Source organism: Cynocephalus volans, chromosome 3, assembly GCF_027409185.1.
Source record: "Cynocephalus volans isolate mCynVol1 chromosome 3, mCynVol1.pri, whole genome shotgun sequence".
In the NCBI taxonomy this organism is placed as follows: Eukaryota; Metazoa; Chordata; class Mammalia; order Dermoptera; family Cynocephalidae; genus Cynocephalus; species Cynocephalus volans.
In genome coordinates, this window is record NC_084462.1 from 75835336 (window position 1) to 75851792 (window position 16457).

Sequence of the window (16457 nt, forward strand, 5' to 3'; positions counted from 1 at the left end):
ATAGAAAAGTTACAAGAATCATTCAAAGAATTCCCCAGACACTTCAACAACTTAATTACTTTATATCTGCCTGTCTATTTATCTATCTTTTTTATTCTAACTCATTTGAGAGTAAGTTGCAGATGTCATGCTGGCTACTCCTAAGTACTTAAGGATGTTTTAAGAACAAGGACATTCTTTTACGTAACAATAGAACAATTACTGAATTCAGGGAATTTAACATTGATACAGAGCTATTATCTAATATACAGTCCATATTTAAATTTCTGCAGTTGTGCCAATAATGTCCTTTATAGCAATTCCATCCCCTGCCCACGCCATGCCACCCCCAACTCCATCCCAGCAGTTCATGATCTCGTCCAGAATCACACATTGTATTTAGTTGTCATGACTCTTTAAGTCCCTATTTCTTTTATAATCAGAAAAAAAATTAATTTCTAATAATTATGTTCTTAGAAATCCACAAGCTTGTGAAATCAGAACGTTTACCCAGAAGGTCTAGAAAGCAATAGCATCAAAATATTGAAATATTGTCTTTGGGGAGTTATACTGTTATCCTTTTTCTTGTTTCTGTATCTTCAAAGTTTCTATAGTGAAATATGTATTACTTTTTTTTTTAATGGGAAAACAAATTGGAATTACTTGATGAATTTTACCATCTAGTAGGGATTATAACAAAGGTAATGGCAGAAAGGAGGCAATGGCTTCTTAAATCAGAATCATTTATGATAGGACATTACTTTCATTTTCAAACACATCAAATCTTCATTTATGTGTCACTTTAGGATCAAGCATTTGGAGAGCTGGAAAAGAATAGTGATAAATTTCTACTTGGAACCTCTTCATCAGAGAACAGTCAACCTGCTCATCTTCATGAACTGCTGTGTTCACTACAGAAACAGCTGCTGGCATTTTGCCATATCAATAACATTAGTGAGGTATGTGATTCTTTGCCTTTTATGGTGATCTATCAGGGATCTTGAAACTCAGATATTTGGGTATGCCACGATATTTATGTACCTTTCAAAGTAGTAATTTAGGAACTTTTTTCTTCTCAGAACTCAAGCAGTGTGGCATTGCTTCATAAACATCTTCAGCTCTTGTTGCCGCATGCCACAGATATTTATTCACGTTCTGCAAATTTGCTCAAAGAAAGTCCTTGGAATGGCAGTGTAGGAGAAAAATTAAGAGGTGAGTTTGGTACTGATTTCAGACTTAAGCATTAGTTAAAAATCAAAAATCCTTAGCCTTTCAAAGCCTGAAGAGGGCCTGAAGCCTCTGAATGGAATAGGAATGATCTTGAATCTACTGTCTTTATTAAAGATCTCTTCGATCATGGTTTGGAGGTGATGGTAGCAGTGATTGATCTTAAAAGATTCTAATTGGCATAACAGAGGCCTAATTTAAAGACATTGTATTACATAAACTTAGAAAGATTAATTTTAAGTGTCATAAAGTAAGATGTTTGTCTGTTATTTCTTTTTTTAAACTATTTATTTTTTATTAGCATATTCATTGTTACAAATCGTAATAAATCCTTATGCCCTTTACCTGACCAGTCACTCCCAAACCTCCCTCCTTCCCTAACCCCCCATCTCTAGTATCCTTAGGTTTGTTCTCTCCTTTTGAAAGATCAACGTATTATTGTGGTCCTTCCTTCCTTCCTTTCTTCCATCCGTCCATCTTTCTTTTCTTTCCTTCCTTCCATCCAGTTATGAGTAAGGACATGTGGTATTTCTCTTTCTGTGTCTGGCTTATTTCATTTAACATAATTTTCTCCAGGTTCATCTATGTTGCTGTAAATGGCAGAATTTTATTCTTTTTTTATGTCTGAGTAGTATTCATTGTGTATATGTACCACATTTTCCTTATCCAGTCGTCTGTTGATGGACATTTAAGTTGGATCCATAAATTGGCGATTGTAAATAGAGCTGTGATGAACATGGGAGTGCAGGTGTCCCTTCGACATGATGATTTCCATTCCTTTGGATATATACTTAGTAGTGGGATTGCTTTCATTATCTTTCTCAGCATTTGCCAGTGTTCCTCTTTCCTTCTTGAAATGCCTTCTTCTGTGGGCTTCTAGTCACAGTCCTGTTTTTTCTCATCTCTCTCTGCTCTTTTTCAGTGGGTTCCTGTAGGCCCCTCTTCTTTGTATATGCCCTTTAATGTTGAGGATCCTCTGAGTTTTGCCTTCAACTCTCTTTTTTCCCTGAATGGTCTTATGTAGTCCCAATGTGTTTAACCACTACGTGTATGTTAATGACTCCCATATCTACATCTAGCTGAGAATTCCTTTACAGAGTCTTTCTCTAGTTGCCTATTGCGTGTCTTTTCTCGGTTGTCCCTACGGCAACTATTAGTTAGTACATCTGTTCAAAATCAACTTATTTCTGAAGTTCCCCCACTGAAAAAGAGAGAGAGAAAGAAAGAAAAAATGTTGACCTAAATAGAAACTGAGATGAAAATATATAGCAAGGATTTAGTGAGCCGGTATGGTGATTGCAACCAGGGAGACCATAGATCAGGCTGCCCTGAAAAAATGTGTTCCAAAGTGGGCCAGGAGAGCCTAGCATTTTATAGTTGCAAGAAGGGGGAACCAGGTCAAAGGAGAGAGAAAAAACAGTGCCGGCTAATTACTTCATCAGGTTTGCTATTGGTTGTACCTGACATGTAGGTTTAGAATTGTTACTAGGTTACTTTTTATATGCAGGGATCCAGGGTAAGGGTAATAAGTATTCTAGGTTATTTTATGGCTTTCTGGCACCATTATGGCTGCTTCTAAGTAAAATGGTCTTACGATATGGTTTTTTCCAAGACAGGTAGATATGAATACTGCCTTATTCCAGATCTCCCAAGGCACTATAATTTAGCTGCCCTGGTCAATGCAGATTCTTTTAGTTATCATAAACAAGCTGAGAAACTGAAACCATTGCTTATTAGATACCTCCTTTTGGCTGTTCCACAGCCAGCTAAAATTTAATATGTTCAAACTGAACTTATATCTGAATGGTCGTCCCTGCCCCCAAATACAATGAAACATTGAAAGAAAAATTCATTTTAAAACCAGTACACATAATAAAAAGATGTTTTAAGGCAATCTTAATTTAAAAGGCATCTCTAACTAGAATGTAAACACCATGAAGGCAGGAAATTTGGGCTTCTTTGTTCATTGTCTGTATTCCCTTAACCTAGAACAGTGCCTGGTACATGGTAGGTACTCAATATTTCTTGAGTAAACTTAAAAATGAAGACAATTTAATGAGTGAGAAATTTTTAATGCATTTTAAGGAAAACAGTTATAATCCTTTGAATTTGTTTCCCACGAAGTGTGTTGGTAGTACTTTCTGAAAGTGAGTAAATACTAATACCATACCAGCTATGAGGTAAGTGTTCAACAAAGAGTTATTGAATTAGTCCACTCTAATTCCAAGCTAAAATAGTATTTCTTAGGTTCTTTTTCTTTTTTTTTTTTTTAAGTTTGAGATAACTGATCCACAGTGCATTTCTTGCCCTTCATAGATGTGATATACGTCTCAGCTGCAGGCAGCATGCTCTGCCAAATTGTTAACTCCCTACTGTTACTCCCCGTGTCAGTGGCTCGACCTTTACTGAGTTACCTCCTCGACCTGTTGCCACCTCTTGATTGCCTTAATAGACTCCTGCCAGCTGCTGCTCTTTTAGAAGACCAAGAGTTACAGTGGCCTCTTCATGGTAAGTAAAGATAGTAAAAAGAGTGAATAATGCTTTTGAGAAAAGTTGTTCCTCTTGAATACATCAGTTAAATCATAAAACACTTGGGTGTTTTGTGTGATCAAAAAGATAAGGTTATCTTCTAAGAGCTTACAGTCTACAGTGGGCAACTGAGATAGGACAACTTAAGAGTTGCTCATGCATGAGTATAACAAAAAGGGTTGATACTCTTATGGTAATTATGTTTGAATACTGCATTTCATTGATTCTAAGACTTTTTTTTCAAATTTTGACATGGTAGAAATTGAGATGTATCTCATAATGGATGATAGGAAAGCATTGTGTCTATAATTTAGTCAGCATTATTTTTCTCTTAGCAGTACTTAAGATAGTAACACATTTTACAATCAATAGATTGTCAGATCCAGTTAAACAGTTTTATTTCTTAAATACAAAGATTTTTAGTTTTATATCTGTTTGACAGTAAAATATTTGGTATTTTGGTTGGATATATATGGATATATATATGACTGGTTGAATTTAAAAGACGAGAATTGGGAACCTATCTTTTAGTGCTTTTCTTTTTAGGTGCTTTATAGGAAATAGCATTCCAATTTTAGACATGACACCTGAATTCACTCTGATTTATACAATGTTGGTGATGCTTGAATATAGCATAAAGTATTATGTCTGGAAGAACATCACTGTGTCTTTCCATTGGAGTCTACCTATCCATTTTTTAAAAAAAATTTTTATTGGGGCCGAGCCCGTGGCGCACTCGGTAGAGTGCTGCGCTGGGAGCGCTGCGACGCTCCCGCCGCCGCGGGTTCGGATCCTATATAGGAATGACCGGTGCACTCACTGGCTGAGTACCAGTCACGAAAAAACAACAACAAAAAAATAAAAAAAAAAAATTTTTTTATTGAATCATAATTGATTATACTTATTTTGGGGGTTCAACATTGACACGTTAATCAAATCAATATTACTAGCATATATGTTGTTAAAAATCATACTTATTCTTTATGCCCCTCGTCCAATCTCTCCCCATCCCCTTTCCCTCCCCCGCCCTCCTCTAATTACCCTTGATTTCTTCTCTCCTTCTGAAAGAGTAATGGTTACTCTGTTGATTTGTTGCCTACATGATCTGTCCAGTGCTGAGAGGTGTGTTCAGGTCCCCCAATATTAATGTAGAGCGGCTGCTTCTTCTGTCACTCTGGAATGGGCTTTGTGGAGAGAGACATCCTATTCTTTTCTTTGGTCTCTGCTGGTGACGTTGTGTCAATGCACTACAGTGGCTGGCGGACCATCTGCACAATGGTTGTGGTATCTAGCTGCTTTTGTGGCAGCCGTGGTTATTGTGGTGGCTATGGTGGGCCACCCACACGGAGGTAATGTTTTTGGCATGCTCCTTGGTGCTGGTGGTGTGCCTGATTGGGGGGGGGGTCCGGTCCCTGGCTCCCCAAGGCACTGGTGGTGTGCCTGGGCTAGAACTAATTTTTTGTCCTTTGCTTACTTCTAAAATGGGAGAACTTCCTCTGGGGACTAGTACTTGAGCTGTCTGGTTTAGCTAAATTGCTGGTTTGCTGCTGATTCCCTAGGGACGGCTTTTTGTGCAGCTCAGGTTTTAATGGTTGACTTTATAGGTACTTCTGGGTTTCCAGAGACCTGGTGCACCTGGGTTGTGTAGAAACACTGGTCTGGGCCTGAGTCTTTTCATCAAACTGTACCCCATGCAATTCTATATTCCTGATCAGTCTCCTCTGAGTGGTCCTTTGCTGATTGGGGTGCTGGTCAGCTGTCCTTGCTGTGCCCCATTGTTCCCCCTGTAGGCCCGTCTCCCCCACTGCACATGCTGCAAACACTTCCCATGGGACGGGCTGTGCTCCAGTCCCTTGTGATGACTCACCGGCCTCTGAATGGCTCCTTTTTTTCAGTTGTTGTGGCTCATTGCTCCTTTGTGGGTCCACGGGAACACTATTAGTGGTCTTGCTGGCCTGGGGGCCACCAAGCCCCTCTTCTCCCCTGCTGCCTCCAAGCAACTTCATTCAAAGATCACAGCTGCGGCTTTTGTGGGCTCCTGCTCCATGCGCTCTGCAGCTCTAGCCTTAAAGTAGCTGTGGCACAAAATGGTCGGAGCAGTTTTTTCTTTGTTTCATCATGGCTTCTCCCGCCTTCATGCACTCTGTAGGTCTCTCTTCCTCTTCTCCTGAGCTCTAGCAGCCCCAGCTTGGCTGTTGTTGCTTTTTAATAGTTGTAAATTGGTTGATTTGTGGAAGGGAGTGATGCTGGGGACTGTCTATTCCACCATCTTGACTGGAAAACCTCTCGGAGTCTATCTGTCCTAAGGCTACCAAAGGAACTTCATCACTGAAATCTTAAAAACCTTTCAAGTTTAAGTGAGAAAGAAACAAGGGCCGAGGCATAAAGAGATCTTTATTTTAGTCTTAGCTCTGCTAGTAACTTGCTGTGTGATCTTGGCAAAGTCACTTATCACTTCCTAGAGCCTTGGGGTTGGACAAGTCTTTAGTCTTGGCTCTGCTCTAACTAACTAAGCTAACTAGCCAGCCCCCACTATGTGTCATTTTAATGGATCAACTCTTGTGTTGATTTTGGAGGAATGAACTGAAAGTACTCACTAAAGATGGTGAAGTATGATTTGGACTGTAAAAAGTAGAAATAGAATCCATTGGGATAATTTTTTCATATACTGTTTTAATGTTTGTGTTAATATTAGTAATTTTACGAAGGAAAATTTTAGTAGCATAACCTCTGTGAATATATTTTAAATTAACCTGGTAAAGAGAATATACAGTTGGTCCTCTATATCTGCAGGTTCCACATTCATGGGTTAAACCAGTCTCAGATCAAAATATTTGGAACAGAAAAGCAATAAAAAATAAGTATACAATAAAAAATAATACAAATAAAAAACATTACAGTACAACAAGTATTTACAAAGAATTTACATTGTATTAGGTATTATAAATAATCTAGAGATGACTTAAAATATAGGGAGGATGTGCTAGGCTATTTGCAAATACTATTGCCATTTTATATAAGGAACTTGAGCATCTGCAGATGTTGGTGTCTGCCAGGGGTCCTAGAGCCAATCCACTCTGAATACCCAAGGATGTGTATATAGAAAGTATTATAATTTGTGTTTTCATTGTAAAATTATTTTGCTTCAGTATCTTATTACCATGCAATAGAATAGGAGACTATGAGAAAGTTTTTGAATCTTAAAAGTACCAGATAAAGACACAGTTACTAATGATTTTGTCTTCAGGAGGGCCAGAACTAATTGATCCTGCTGGTGTGCCGTTACCTCAGCCAGCTCAGTCCTGGGTGTGGCTTGTGGACCTGGAAAGAACAATTGCTCTCCTTATTGGGCGGTGTCTTGGTGGCATGCTTCAGGGCTCCCCTGTGTCTCCAGAGGAACAGGACACTGCATATTGGATGAAAACACCACTTTTCAGTGACGGTGTAGAAATGGACATCCCTCAGTTGGGTAATAATGCTTCTCTGCAACATTCGTAATACATGCTTGTTTGTACCTCTGTTGGAGATTTCTCTTATTCTGAGTTTGCTGAATAGAGAATTGATAGAGGACAATTGCAACGTTAGCAGCGTACGGGATCCGAGACTATAATTTGGATCCCTCAGAAAAACAGTTAAATCCTGCAGCATGGTAAAGTGAAAAGAGCCTTCTGAACTAGGAACATGTAGGTCTGGTCCCACTCTGTCATATTTATCACTCACTTTTAGCAAGTCATCTAACTCATAAAAATGAAGAAAATGCCTGATTACTTATATTCTGAGGCTTGGCGATTATGAAACTGCTTTGCAGAATGTAAAGCACTATAAGAGCAGGGCTCAGTTTTCAAACACCCCTCAGATATGAGTGGCGGTCTGTTTTCCTTCCAGCTTGTCCTGCTTTCATGCTGATGTTACCCTATATGAAAATTCCTCATTTTTTTCTTCCTATTTATGGTGCTCTTGGGGTTTCCCTTTCTTGCCTTGTCTCCCATTTGTATACTTTGCTGGCAGGGTAGTTCTCAGACTGAATGTGAGGACTTATCTAGTTTTCCAATAAATGGTCTAGTTGTTTTCTCTAGGATTGGTCCTTTAATCTCTTTGGGCCTCTAATTTTGATTCTGTAAAATGATGAGTTGGATTAGATAGCCTATATGGTCTTATTAGATCTAAATTCAATATTTCTCTGATAAGAGAAAGAGACTCAGAGATTGGGGGGCGGGATGAGGCCGTGGCTTATGAATGCTAGACTGGTGTTTATGATACATTTGTATCAAAGAAAGTAAAACTATGGGTTTTCAAGGAATATTTAACATGTTAGTTCCATTGCTACCAGTGTTTAATCCCATGACAGTCTCAAATGACCACCTGAGAACAAAAGTATCATTATCTCTACCTTCTTCATATTCCTGTTATATTTACTCAATTAACTGGCATTTAACATGAATAAAATCAATTTTAGTTTTAATGTTTTTCAGTTTTTATATTATAAAATCATGAGGTTATTAAAACGTTATGTTTAAATATGTGTATATTTTAGGAAAAAGTTGTTGTCCTTTGTAAAATTGTCAATATATAATAATGATATTATGGGATAAATTGACTTTTGGTACTAGCCCAAGAACCTGACCATTATTTACAGCATTGTTCTGTTTTTTAAATGTGAAGTGAATTCTGAATGTCAAAAGTACCATTGAAAAGTTGGGAACCACCTGTATCAAATATAAATCTAAATTGAAAAATTGTTTATGGTATTTTTGATCTTTCTTGGATCATTTTTAACCGAGTTCAGAAGAAAGAAAAACAATTCTGTCTATTCTCTTTCCCACTGGTCCCATGTTTCTCAAAGACAATACTATTCCGTCTTGAACAAGACAGTTTTTTGTTATACAAAACAGCTGCATATGTAGGACCCCTGCATATTAGCATCCCTGGCCCCTGCTTGTCAAAGTGCAATCTGGAGTGTCACATCCTTCCAGAGAGAGTAAGAGGGGTGATACTGCCTCCAGTTGAAAAACATTAAAGGACTTTACCTTTGGGGCATCTAGTTGAAATGGTTTGAAGTATATAATTTCATATGCATCAGATAGATGTGGTAAGATTTTATTTGTAGCACCAAGAAATTTATGATGTTTAAAATAGGTTACTTGAGTTTTTTTTTTTTTTTTCAGATAAATGTATAAGTTGCCTATTAGAAGTAGCTCTTTCAGGAAATGAAGAACAGAAGCCTTTTGATTATAAACTGCGACCTGAAATTGCTATCTATGTAGACTTGGCATTGGGTTGTTCTAAAGAGCCTGCCCGAAGCCTTTGGATCAGCATGCAGGATTATGCTGTCAGTAAAGGTAAGATAAAGAGGATAAAGTTAGTAAACATGTAGTTAGCTCATAAAGCTGACTAATATATACACAATATATGTAAATGTAAAATCTCCGGGATTACCCTATTACATTTTTATATGAAAAGGAACATTTTAAAACAGTTTGTTTTTCCCATTGTGGAAAATATCCTAGGATTTTTTTTTTAATATACGTATATCACTTAATGCAATCCCACAGTATGAAAATTAAGATTTATATAATAAATTCGTAGGCAGTCACTTTACTGAAATATCCTATGCTATGTAAATAGATCTAGTAAAAGAGTCTGTTTAATAAGTCCTTTCCCTTTGCAAGCCCTATTTTACTAACTGAAAGGATGCATACTTAGAAGTCGAGGCTGTAGGCCTGGTCAATGTTTCTTCATATATAAAACACATTAAGAGTGCTGGTGAAGGTATCAATTTGAGATAAAGTTTACATTAAAGTAGTAAAGTACTATGCATGTATGTGGTGGGTTTTCAGTTTCTAATATTATTTGTTTAATAAAATTAACTTTATATACAAAGTTTTAAAGGATATACCTGATTTCTTTTTAGCTCCTATGTTCTTTTAAAAATGACCTGGATTGTTGAAAATCATGTATCTTTTTTTTTTTTTAGTGTTTTCAAATTTATTTTGTGAGGCCAGCATTACATTGATACCACAATATTACCAGGACATTAGAAAAAAAGAAAATTATAGACCCTCTCTTTCATAGACAGATAGGCAAATATTCTAAGAAAAATATTACATGAATTAAGCCATATATCAAAACATAATATATGTTGATACCAACTGAAATATACCAAAACGTGGAATAGTGGTTAACTTTCACAGATAGAACATGTAAAACATTCCATTAGCAGAAAAATAAAACAATATGATTATTTACAATTAGTATTAAAAAGCATTTATTGCAATTCAAGCATTAATCATAAAAAATACCTTTCAGCAAAAATCTAAAAGAAATCAACTTCCTTAATTTGGTTAAGTTTGTCTAAAATGAATCTATAACAAGCAGCGAAATTAACACAGGATTATTGAAACTTTTCCTTGGAATCAGAACCAGACAAGCTTTCCTGCTCACACCACCTCTATTTAACATTATACTGGAGGTATAATTGGTTCAACAAAGCAAGAAAAACAAAAGGCATAAGAATCAATACTTAATAAATAAAGCCGATATTATATGTGGCCGACACTATTATAGACATGGAAAATCCACCATAATCTGAAAATCACAGGAATTAATGAGAGAATCACACATCTCTAGTTGTCTTTTTCCATGTTATTTTCTCTTATCCTGTCTTTTGTTTTCTCCCATTTCTTTGGATTTTCTTCTTTTTGTGACAAAAATGATAAAAGTAAATATTAAAAGAAAAAATTTAATTTTTTTGGCTTTTATTTTTTATAAAGAAAATGAAATGAGATCATATTATTTAGATCTTTAAAAACCAGTGAGATGATACCTCTCAAAGTTTAGTCTCATCCCTTTTGTTTATTTCTTCATTTACTCATTCATTATGTTGTGTTGACTCCTACCAGAAGTGAGAAAGTAAGGTAATGAAGGAGGAAAAAAGTTTACTTACTAACATGTGTTTTCTGATATTCTCATATTTGTATCACTTGCTTGGAATGTGTAGTTAGATTTTCTGTTATATCACATTATCACTTATTACATTGCAATGAGAACTTTTAAAAATTATGTATACATATAGGGTGAAAAAAAAGTTGCATGGCTCAATTTGTTGTATTGCTTGTACACTAGCATAAACTTTATACCTGAATAGTGGAAACATTCTATAGTGCTTGGTGTGAAATGAATGTAATAAATTTAATGAAGGTGTTTTAAAAGAACTTGTTATATTAAAAATTGTGTAGGAGAATAATCCCTGCTAAATTTGAAACACAGTATAGGTGTTACTTTAGTTTGCTTTTTAAATTGAATATTAGCCTCCTTGAGGTAGAGTCCTGTTTGATTTTTAGTTATAGCAGTTCTCAGACTAGCAAGCAGTCCCATGGAACAGGTGATTTTCAAGAACCTGGTGTGGAAAAATTCTGTGTGTTGTACAAACTGCATTTTAAAAGTATCTGTGGGCTGTAAGATTTTTTAAAACTCTGGCATATTTGTATTGTCTGTTTTTTCACCTGTAAAATAGGTTAAGTCTGAGTTTACATTTTTGATTTAGTCATACAGAAGTGAAATGAAAAACCGAGGTGTAACATTTTATCTCTTCAGATAGGAGTTTTAAGAAGGGATTCAAAACAAATAAAATTAATATGGGGCTTAATATTTTCCAAGGGTGTATTTTGTTTGTTTGGTTTTGTTTTTAAGTAGTACGGACATTTAGTAAATTTGTCAAATGAACAGAGTGTAACAGTCGCTCTGGGGCAGAGCTGACAATAAACCCCCCACCCCTATTTGGGATCTACTGGTTTTTTGGATCCCTATCTAGGGAATAGAATATACTCTATTTTAAAATACAGTGCTTATATGCCAACATGGAACTAAAGAATGAGAAGAAAAAGCTCCTAACTGGTCCTCATAATCTAATGCTGTGATTTAGGTCTTCTCTCTTTTTTTTTTATTTTTATTTTGTTGGGCGGCTGGCTGGTAAGGGGATCCGATCCCTTGACTTTGGTGTTATCAACACTGTGCTGTAACCAACTGAGAGCCAACCAACTGGCCATGATTTGGGTTTTCAATTGCATGTACTCATCTCTGTCCGAATGTTGTTTCATTTCTTACTTATTTAAATGTACTTGTATTCACAGTATCTACTATTATGGCTTTAAATATCAGATATACGCACACTTGACTAGTTTATTTATTGTCTCTATTAGGATGCCTAATAGATAGTATTTAAAACCAGACTCCTGATTCCATCTCTTTACCCTAAAAACTGTCCTTCCTGTGGTCTTCCTTTCTCAGAGAATGTCAACTACATTTCAAATACATTTAAACTCAACTTTGACTTCTCTCATATTCTTGTATGATACATCTGATCCGTGAGCAAATCCTGTCAACTCTACTTTCAAAATACCTATGAATTCTGACTACTTCTCACTCCATTGCTCCTACTCTGGTCTTAGCCACCATCATTTCTTACTTGAATTACTGTGATAATTACTTCTGCTGTTGCTGTCCCTACAGTCAGTTCTCCACTTAATAGTCAGAGGGAGCTTTTCAAAACATGTTGGATCATGTCATTTGTCTGTTCAAAGCCTTCTAATGGTGATTCTCATTTTCCTCAGAGTAAAACCTGGAGGACTTCCACTGGCCTGCAAGGCCATTGTGACCTGGTCCCTGGACAGCTCTCTAATGTCTTCTCCTGCTACTCTTGTGCATGCACACTTAGTGCCAGCCACACTGGCCTCCTTGACTTCACCTCAGGTCCTCTGTACTAGCTTTGCCTGAGGGGGACACTGTTTCTATGTGCCTTATTCCCCCTTTTCTTCATTTAGATCTCTGCTCAAATGTAGCTTTATCAGAAACTTTCCCAGACCACCCTATACACCCTATATAAAATAGTAATCCCATACAGTACAATACTCTCTGTTCTCCTTAGCCTGCTTTATTTTTCTCCATAGCACTTTACCTGTCATATGAATGTTTTTATTTATTGTCTCTCCCACCCCACCCCTCTCCCACTAACAAGAATATAAACTCTGTGAGCTTAGGGACTTAGTTTTGCTCACTGTTATATACCCAGCACCTAGAACAGTACGTGGGATCTAGATGCATTTGCTAAGTAATTGTTTAGAAAGATGACAAAATTCAGGTGTTGGATGACTAAAGTTATTAAAATTACCTCTGAAATGTTTTCTGAGCCCTTTTAAATGTAAATGCATCATTTTTATTTTCAGATTGGGACAGTGCAACTTTAAGTAACGAGTCACTCTTGGACACTGTGTCTAGATTTGTTCTTGCAGCTCTTCTGAAACATACAAATTTACTTAGTCAAGCATGTGGAGAAAGCCGGCAAGTAACTTAAAACTATCCTCAGACAAATATTTGCTCTCATGATGTTAGAAATTAGGTAACTTTTCTATTTTGGTTCTTTGTTTAGATATCAACCTGGTAAAAGCTTATCAGAAGTGTACCGTTGTGTATACAAAGTTCGAAGTCGTTTACTTGCTTGCAAGAACCTTGAACTTATTCAGACCAGGTCATCATCACGAGACAGATGGGTAAAGTTGGAAATCAATCTCTTTTTTTTCTGTAAGCTATGAGAAATAGCTCTATTTTGGTTTATGTGAGAAAAAAATGTGTCTTGATTATTGCAGACATTCAATAAATGTTCACTAGTTTTTTTTTTCTAGTGAAAAAATGGAAGAATGAAAAAAATGAAAGATTGAAAGATTTGACCTCACATTTATCAAGTCTGATATGGTTACTAAGAAAGTTTATATAGTCTTAGGCTGCTTATTATATTATATAATATTAATAATAACACATTGAATTGTCCAAATCACAGGAAATGTTATTCCTCTCTTATATGCTGATCAGACCACATTTGAATTATCCTGTTTAAGTAGGGGTGTCATAACTTATGAGGGACATTAACAAATACGTTGGATTGATAAAACGTCCAAAAATCATCTTATACAAGAACTGGAAAATATCAAAAATGTTCAGCCTAGTGAAGTGACAATTAAAGGGGGGGAAGGTCACATGGTAGCTACCTTTGAACTACTTAGAGAGCTTCTGTGTAAGAGAAGAAATAAACGTGTTCCTTGTTGTCCCAGAGGCCACTGCTAGGACCAAAGAGTAACAATTGAACAAGGAATCATTCTTAGCTGAATATAAGGAAAATAGGACTAATAATCAGAGTTGTTCACCCCTGGAAGTGAAGATTAAAACCATTTATTAAGGAAGGTCCAGAAATAATTCTTAAGACAAAAATGAGATGATTTCTAAAGTGCTTGGTAATCCTGATAACACGATCTTATAATTATAAATACAAGCCTGGATAATACATCATCTTCGGAAGTGCTTAGTTTGATACTTGACGTATCAGATGGTTTGCACTACATTATTTAGTTCTCCAAACTCTGTCTCTACATTTGTATTATAGTAGACTTTTGGTATGCAATGACTCAATATTTGTGGATCTGTTTTTGGTGACCTTGAAAGCTCATAAAATGTATTGTCATTTTGTTGAGACTCAAATTTGAAACTCACAAGTTATGGGGAAAAATGACATGTACTGTGTGAGTCTGACTTTTGAGTATCCCCCGCTCTGTGAAATTTCTAAGTTATTTACTGGTCATTTCTAAGTTATTTACTTTTATTATGGACCTGAGGATATAATTAAATTTTTTCATTTTATGCTTTACAGTGAAATTTGTGGAAGAAATTATATACCGCTATGGTATTTGTGACTCTGAGTACCTGTTGTAAGGACTCTTTTGTCTCTCTAGGTGACTGCTAGGTAGCATAACCGCTGTGGGGAGTAAAGTTAATATTGTCTTTACCAGATTTCTAATTTTTGTTTTCTTCAGGGGCAACGTTAAAGAAAAAAATTTAAAAAGCAATACTGTTTTAAATTTAGAATTAGTAAACATTATTTACACAGAGTTGTGATAACATACACAACTTGAAGGAAGTTGAATGGAGTCAAAATCGTGTTTTTAATTACCTTTTATGCTTGGTGTCATGCTCAACATAACTTATTTTAAGTTATAGCTCTGTAGTAATTTATAGCTGATTAGCAATATAAATATTAATAAATTCATAGAATGGCATTTTAATCAAAATACCAAGGAAGAGAGAGCATATGTGTGTTTGTATATATATTTTGTGTCAATACATTCTTTCCATTCTTTAAGATTTGTTCAGTATATCTTTTGGGTTTATGTAGTAAAATTCATATGTTATTATTGATATAAGCAATATTTTCCGTGATTAAAAAAAAGTTAAGGTTTTATGAAGTTTTAAAAGTTTTTGAAAAATATATTCAGTATAGTTTCTGATAATTTCTTTAAGATCTCAGAAAACCAAGACTCTGCAGATGTAGATCCTCAGTAAAATTCATATGTTATTATTGATATAAGCAATATTTTCCGTGATTAAAAAAAAGTTAAGGTTTTATGAAGTTTTAAAAGTTTTTGAAAAATATATTCAGTATAGTTTCTGATAATTTCTTTAAGATCTCAGAAAACCAAGACTCTGCAGATGTAGATCCTCAGGAGCATTCATTTACCCGGACCATTGATGAAGAAGCTGAAATGGAAGAACAGGCTGAGAGAGAACGGGAAGATGGGCATCCAGAGCCAGAGGATGAGGAGGAAGAACGGGAACATGAAGTGATGACAGCTGGCAGTGAGTATACCCTTCTTACTGTACAGATACATACCATGGCATTCTTTTTGGTAGGGGAACTGACTTGAGAAAGGCAAAGTTTCTCTACAGTTTTTCTAAAATGTTCTGATATTCTGCTGGTGATCTGAATTTGCATTAGCTAACTTTTCAGCGGGCTCTTACAAATGTGCTATGCCATTCTGATGCTTTTGGATTGCATGCTCAGGGCAGGAAAGCTCTGGAAGTAGGCATTTTGGAAACTGTTCCAGTGAGCCTCATGCATGAAATGACACCAGTGAGCCACTGAATGAGGTTATTCAAAATATGTCCCCTAGGGTACCAAGTTGTCCAACAGCCTGGCAGACCTCTGTGTGGTGAGGAAGAGAGCCCTTTTCTATACCTGTTAGGAGAGGCATAGTTTTTCATGTGTACAACTTTTAAAATTATAAATTTTACCTGCTGATTACATTTCTATTTCAGTAGGGAGCAAGAGTATACATGAGAATACTACTGGCTGGGTGAATAAAACTTTTTATATTTTTATATTCCAAGGCTACAGATAATTCATTTTTAAAGGTAATTATATATATGTTTAAAGAGAAGTGTCAAAGCTTTTAAAACATTTATTAGTATCTTTTGAGTGATTTGACTATTTCAAGTTAAAGTGTATATTCAATCTGTAGCCTAACACATTGTGGCCAGCTATGCATTTGGTGTTGAGATTGTCTGTATGTGTCAATCAACTTGATACTTACTTTATTATCAATTTATTTGTATTCTGCATACTTCTAAAAATGATTCTTAGGTGGCTCAAAACAAGATAAAAAACTATTTAAACAAGAGGAAAAAAGAAATGATCTACATGGGAAAAAGGGTATCGGAGATGGGTTGGAGAATAATTGTATTTTTAAAACCTAAGCTGAGAGAACTTTTGCAGTTGAACTTAAAACTTAGTTTAGAAATTCCTGGAAACAAAGGTCAAAGGAGAAAATACAGTAACAAAATATAACCCTCAATTACAATAAAAGAAAGCGTAATAGTCATCCTGGGAGTAATAATTTTTA

The 16457-nt window shown here is 35.8% G+C and overlaps 1 protein-coding gene across 13 annotated transcripts in view; it reads left to right on the top strand.

Moving 5' to 3' along the window:
- HERC1 (HECT and RLD domain containing E3 ubiquitin protein ligase family member 1) overlaps nucleotides 1-16457 on the top strand; it is a 211728-nt gene that overhangs the window by 95661 nt on the left and 99610 nt on the right. For 12 of the 13 annotated variants that reach the window (XM_063090802.1, XM_063090801.1, XM_063090800.1 and 9 more), the window contains 8 exons: nucleotides 786-938; nucleotides 1059-1191; nucleotides 3523-3714; nucleotides 6983-7204; nucleotides 8901-9074; nucleotides 12957-13071; nucleotides 13160-13280; nucleotides 15243-15414. In XM_063090802.1, coding sequence (XP_062946872.1) covers nucleotides 786-938; nucleotides 1059-1191; nucleotides 3523-3714; nucleotides 6983-7204; nucleotides 8901-9074; nucleotides 12957-13071; nucleotides 13160-13280; nucleotides 15243-15414 — 1282 coding nt within the window. The remainder of the gene's footprint in view (nucleotides 1-785; nucleotides 939-1058; nucleotides 1192-3522; nucleotides 3715-6982; nucleotides 7205-8900; nucleotides 9075-12956; nucleotides 13072-13159; nucleotides 13281-15242; nucleotides 15415-16457) is intronic. The other variant, XM_063090811.1, reaches the window with a different exon arrangement.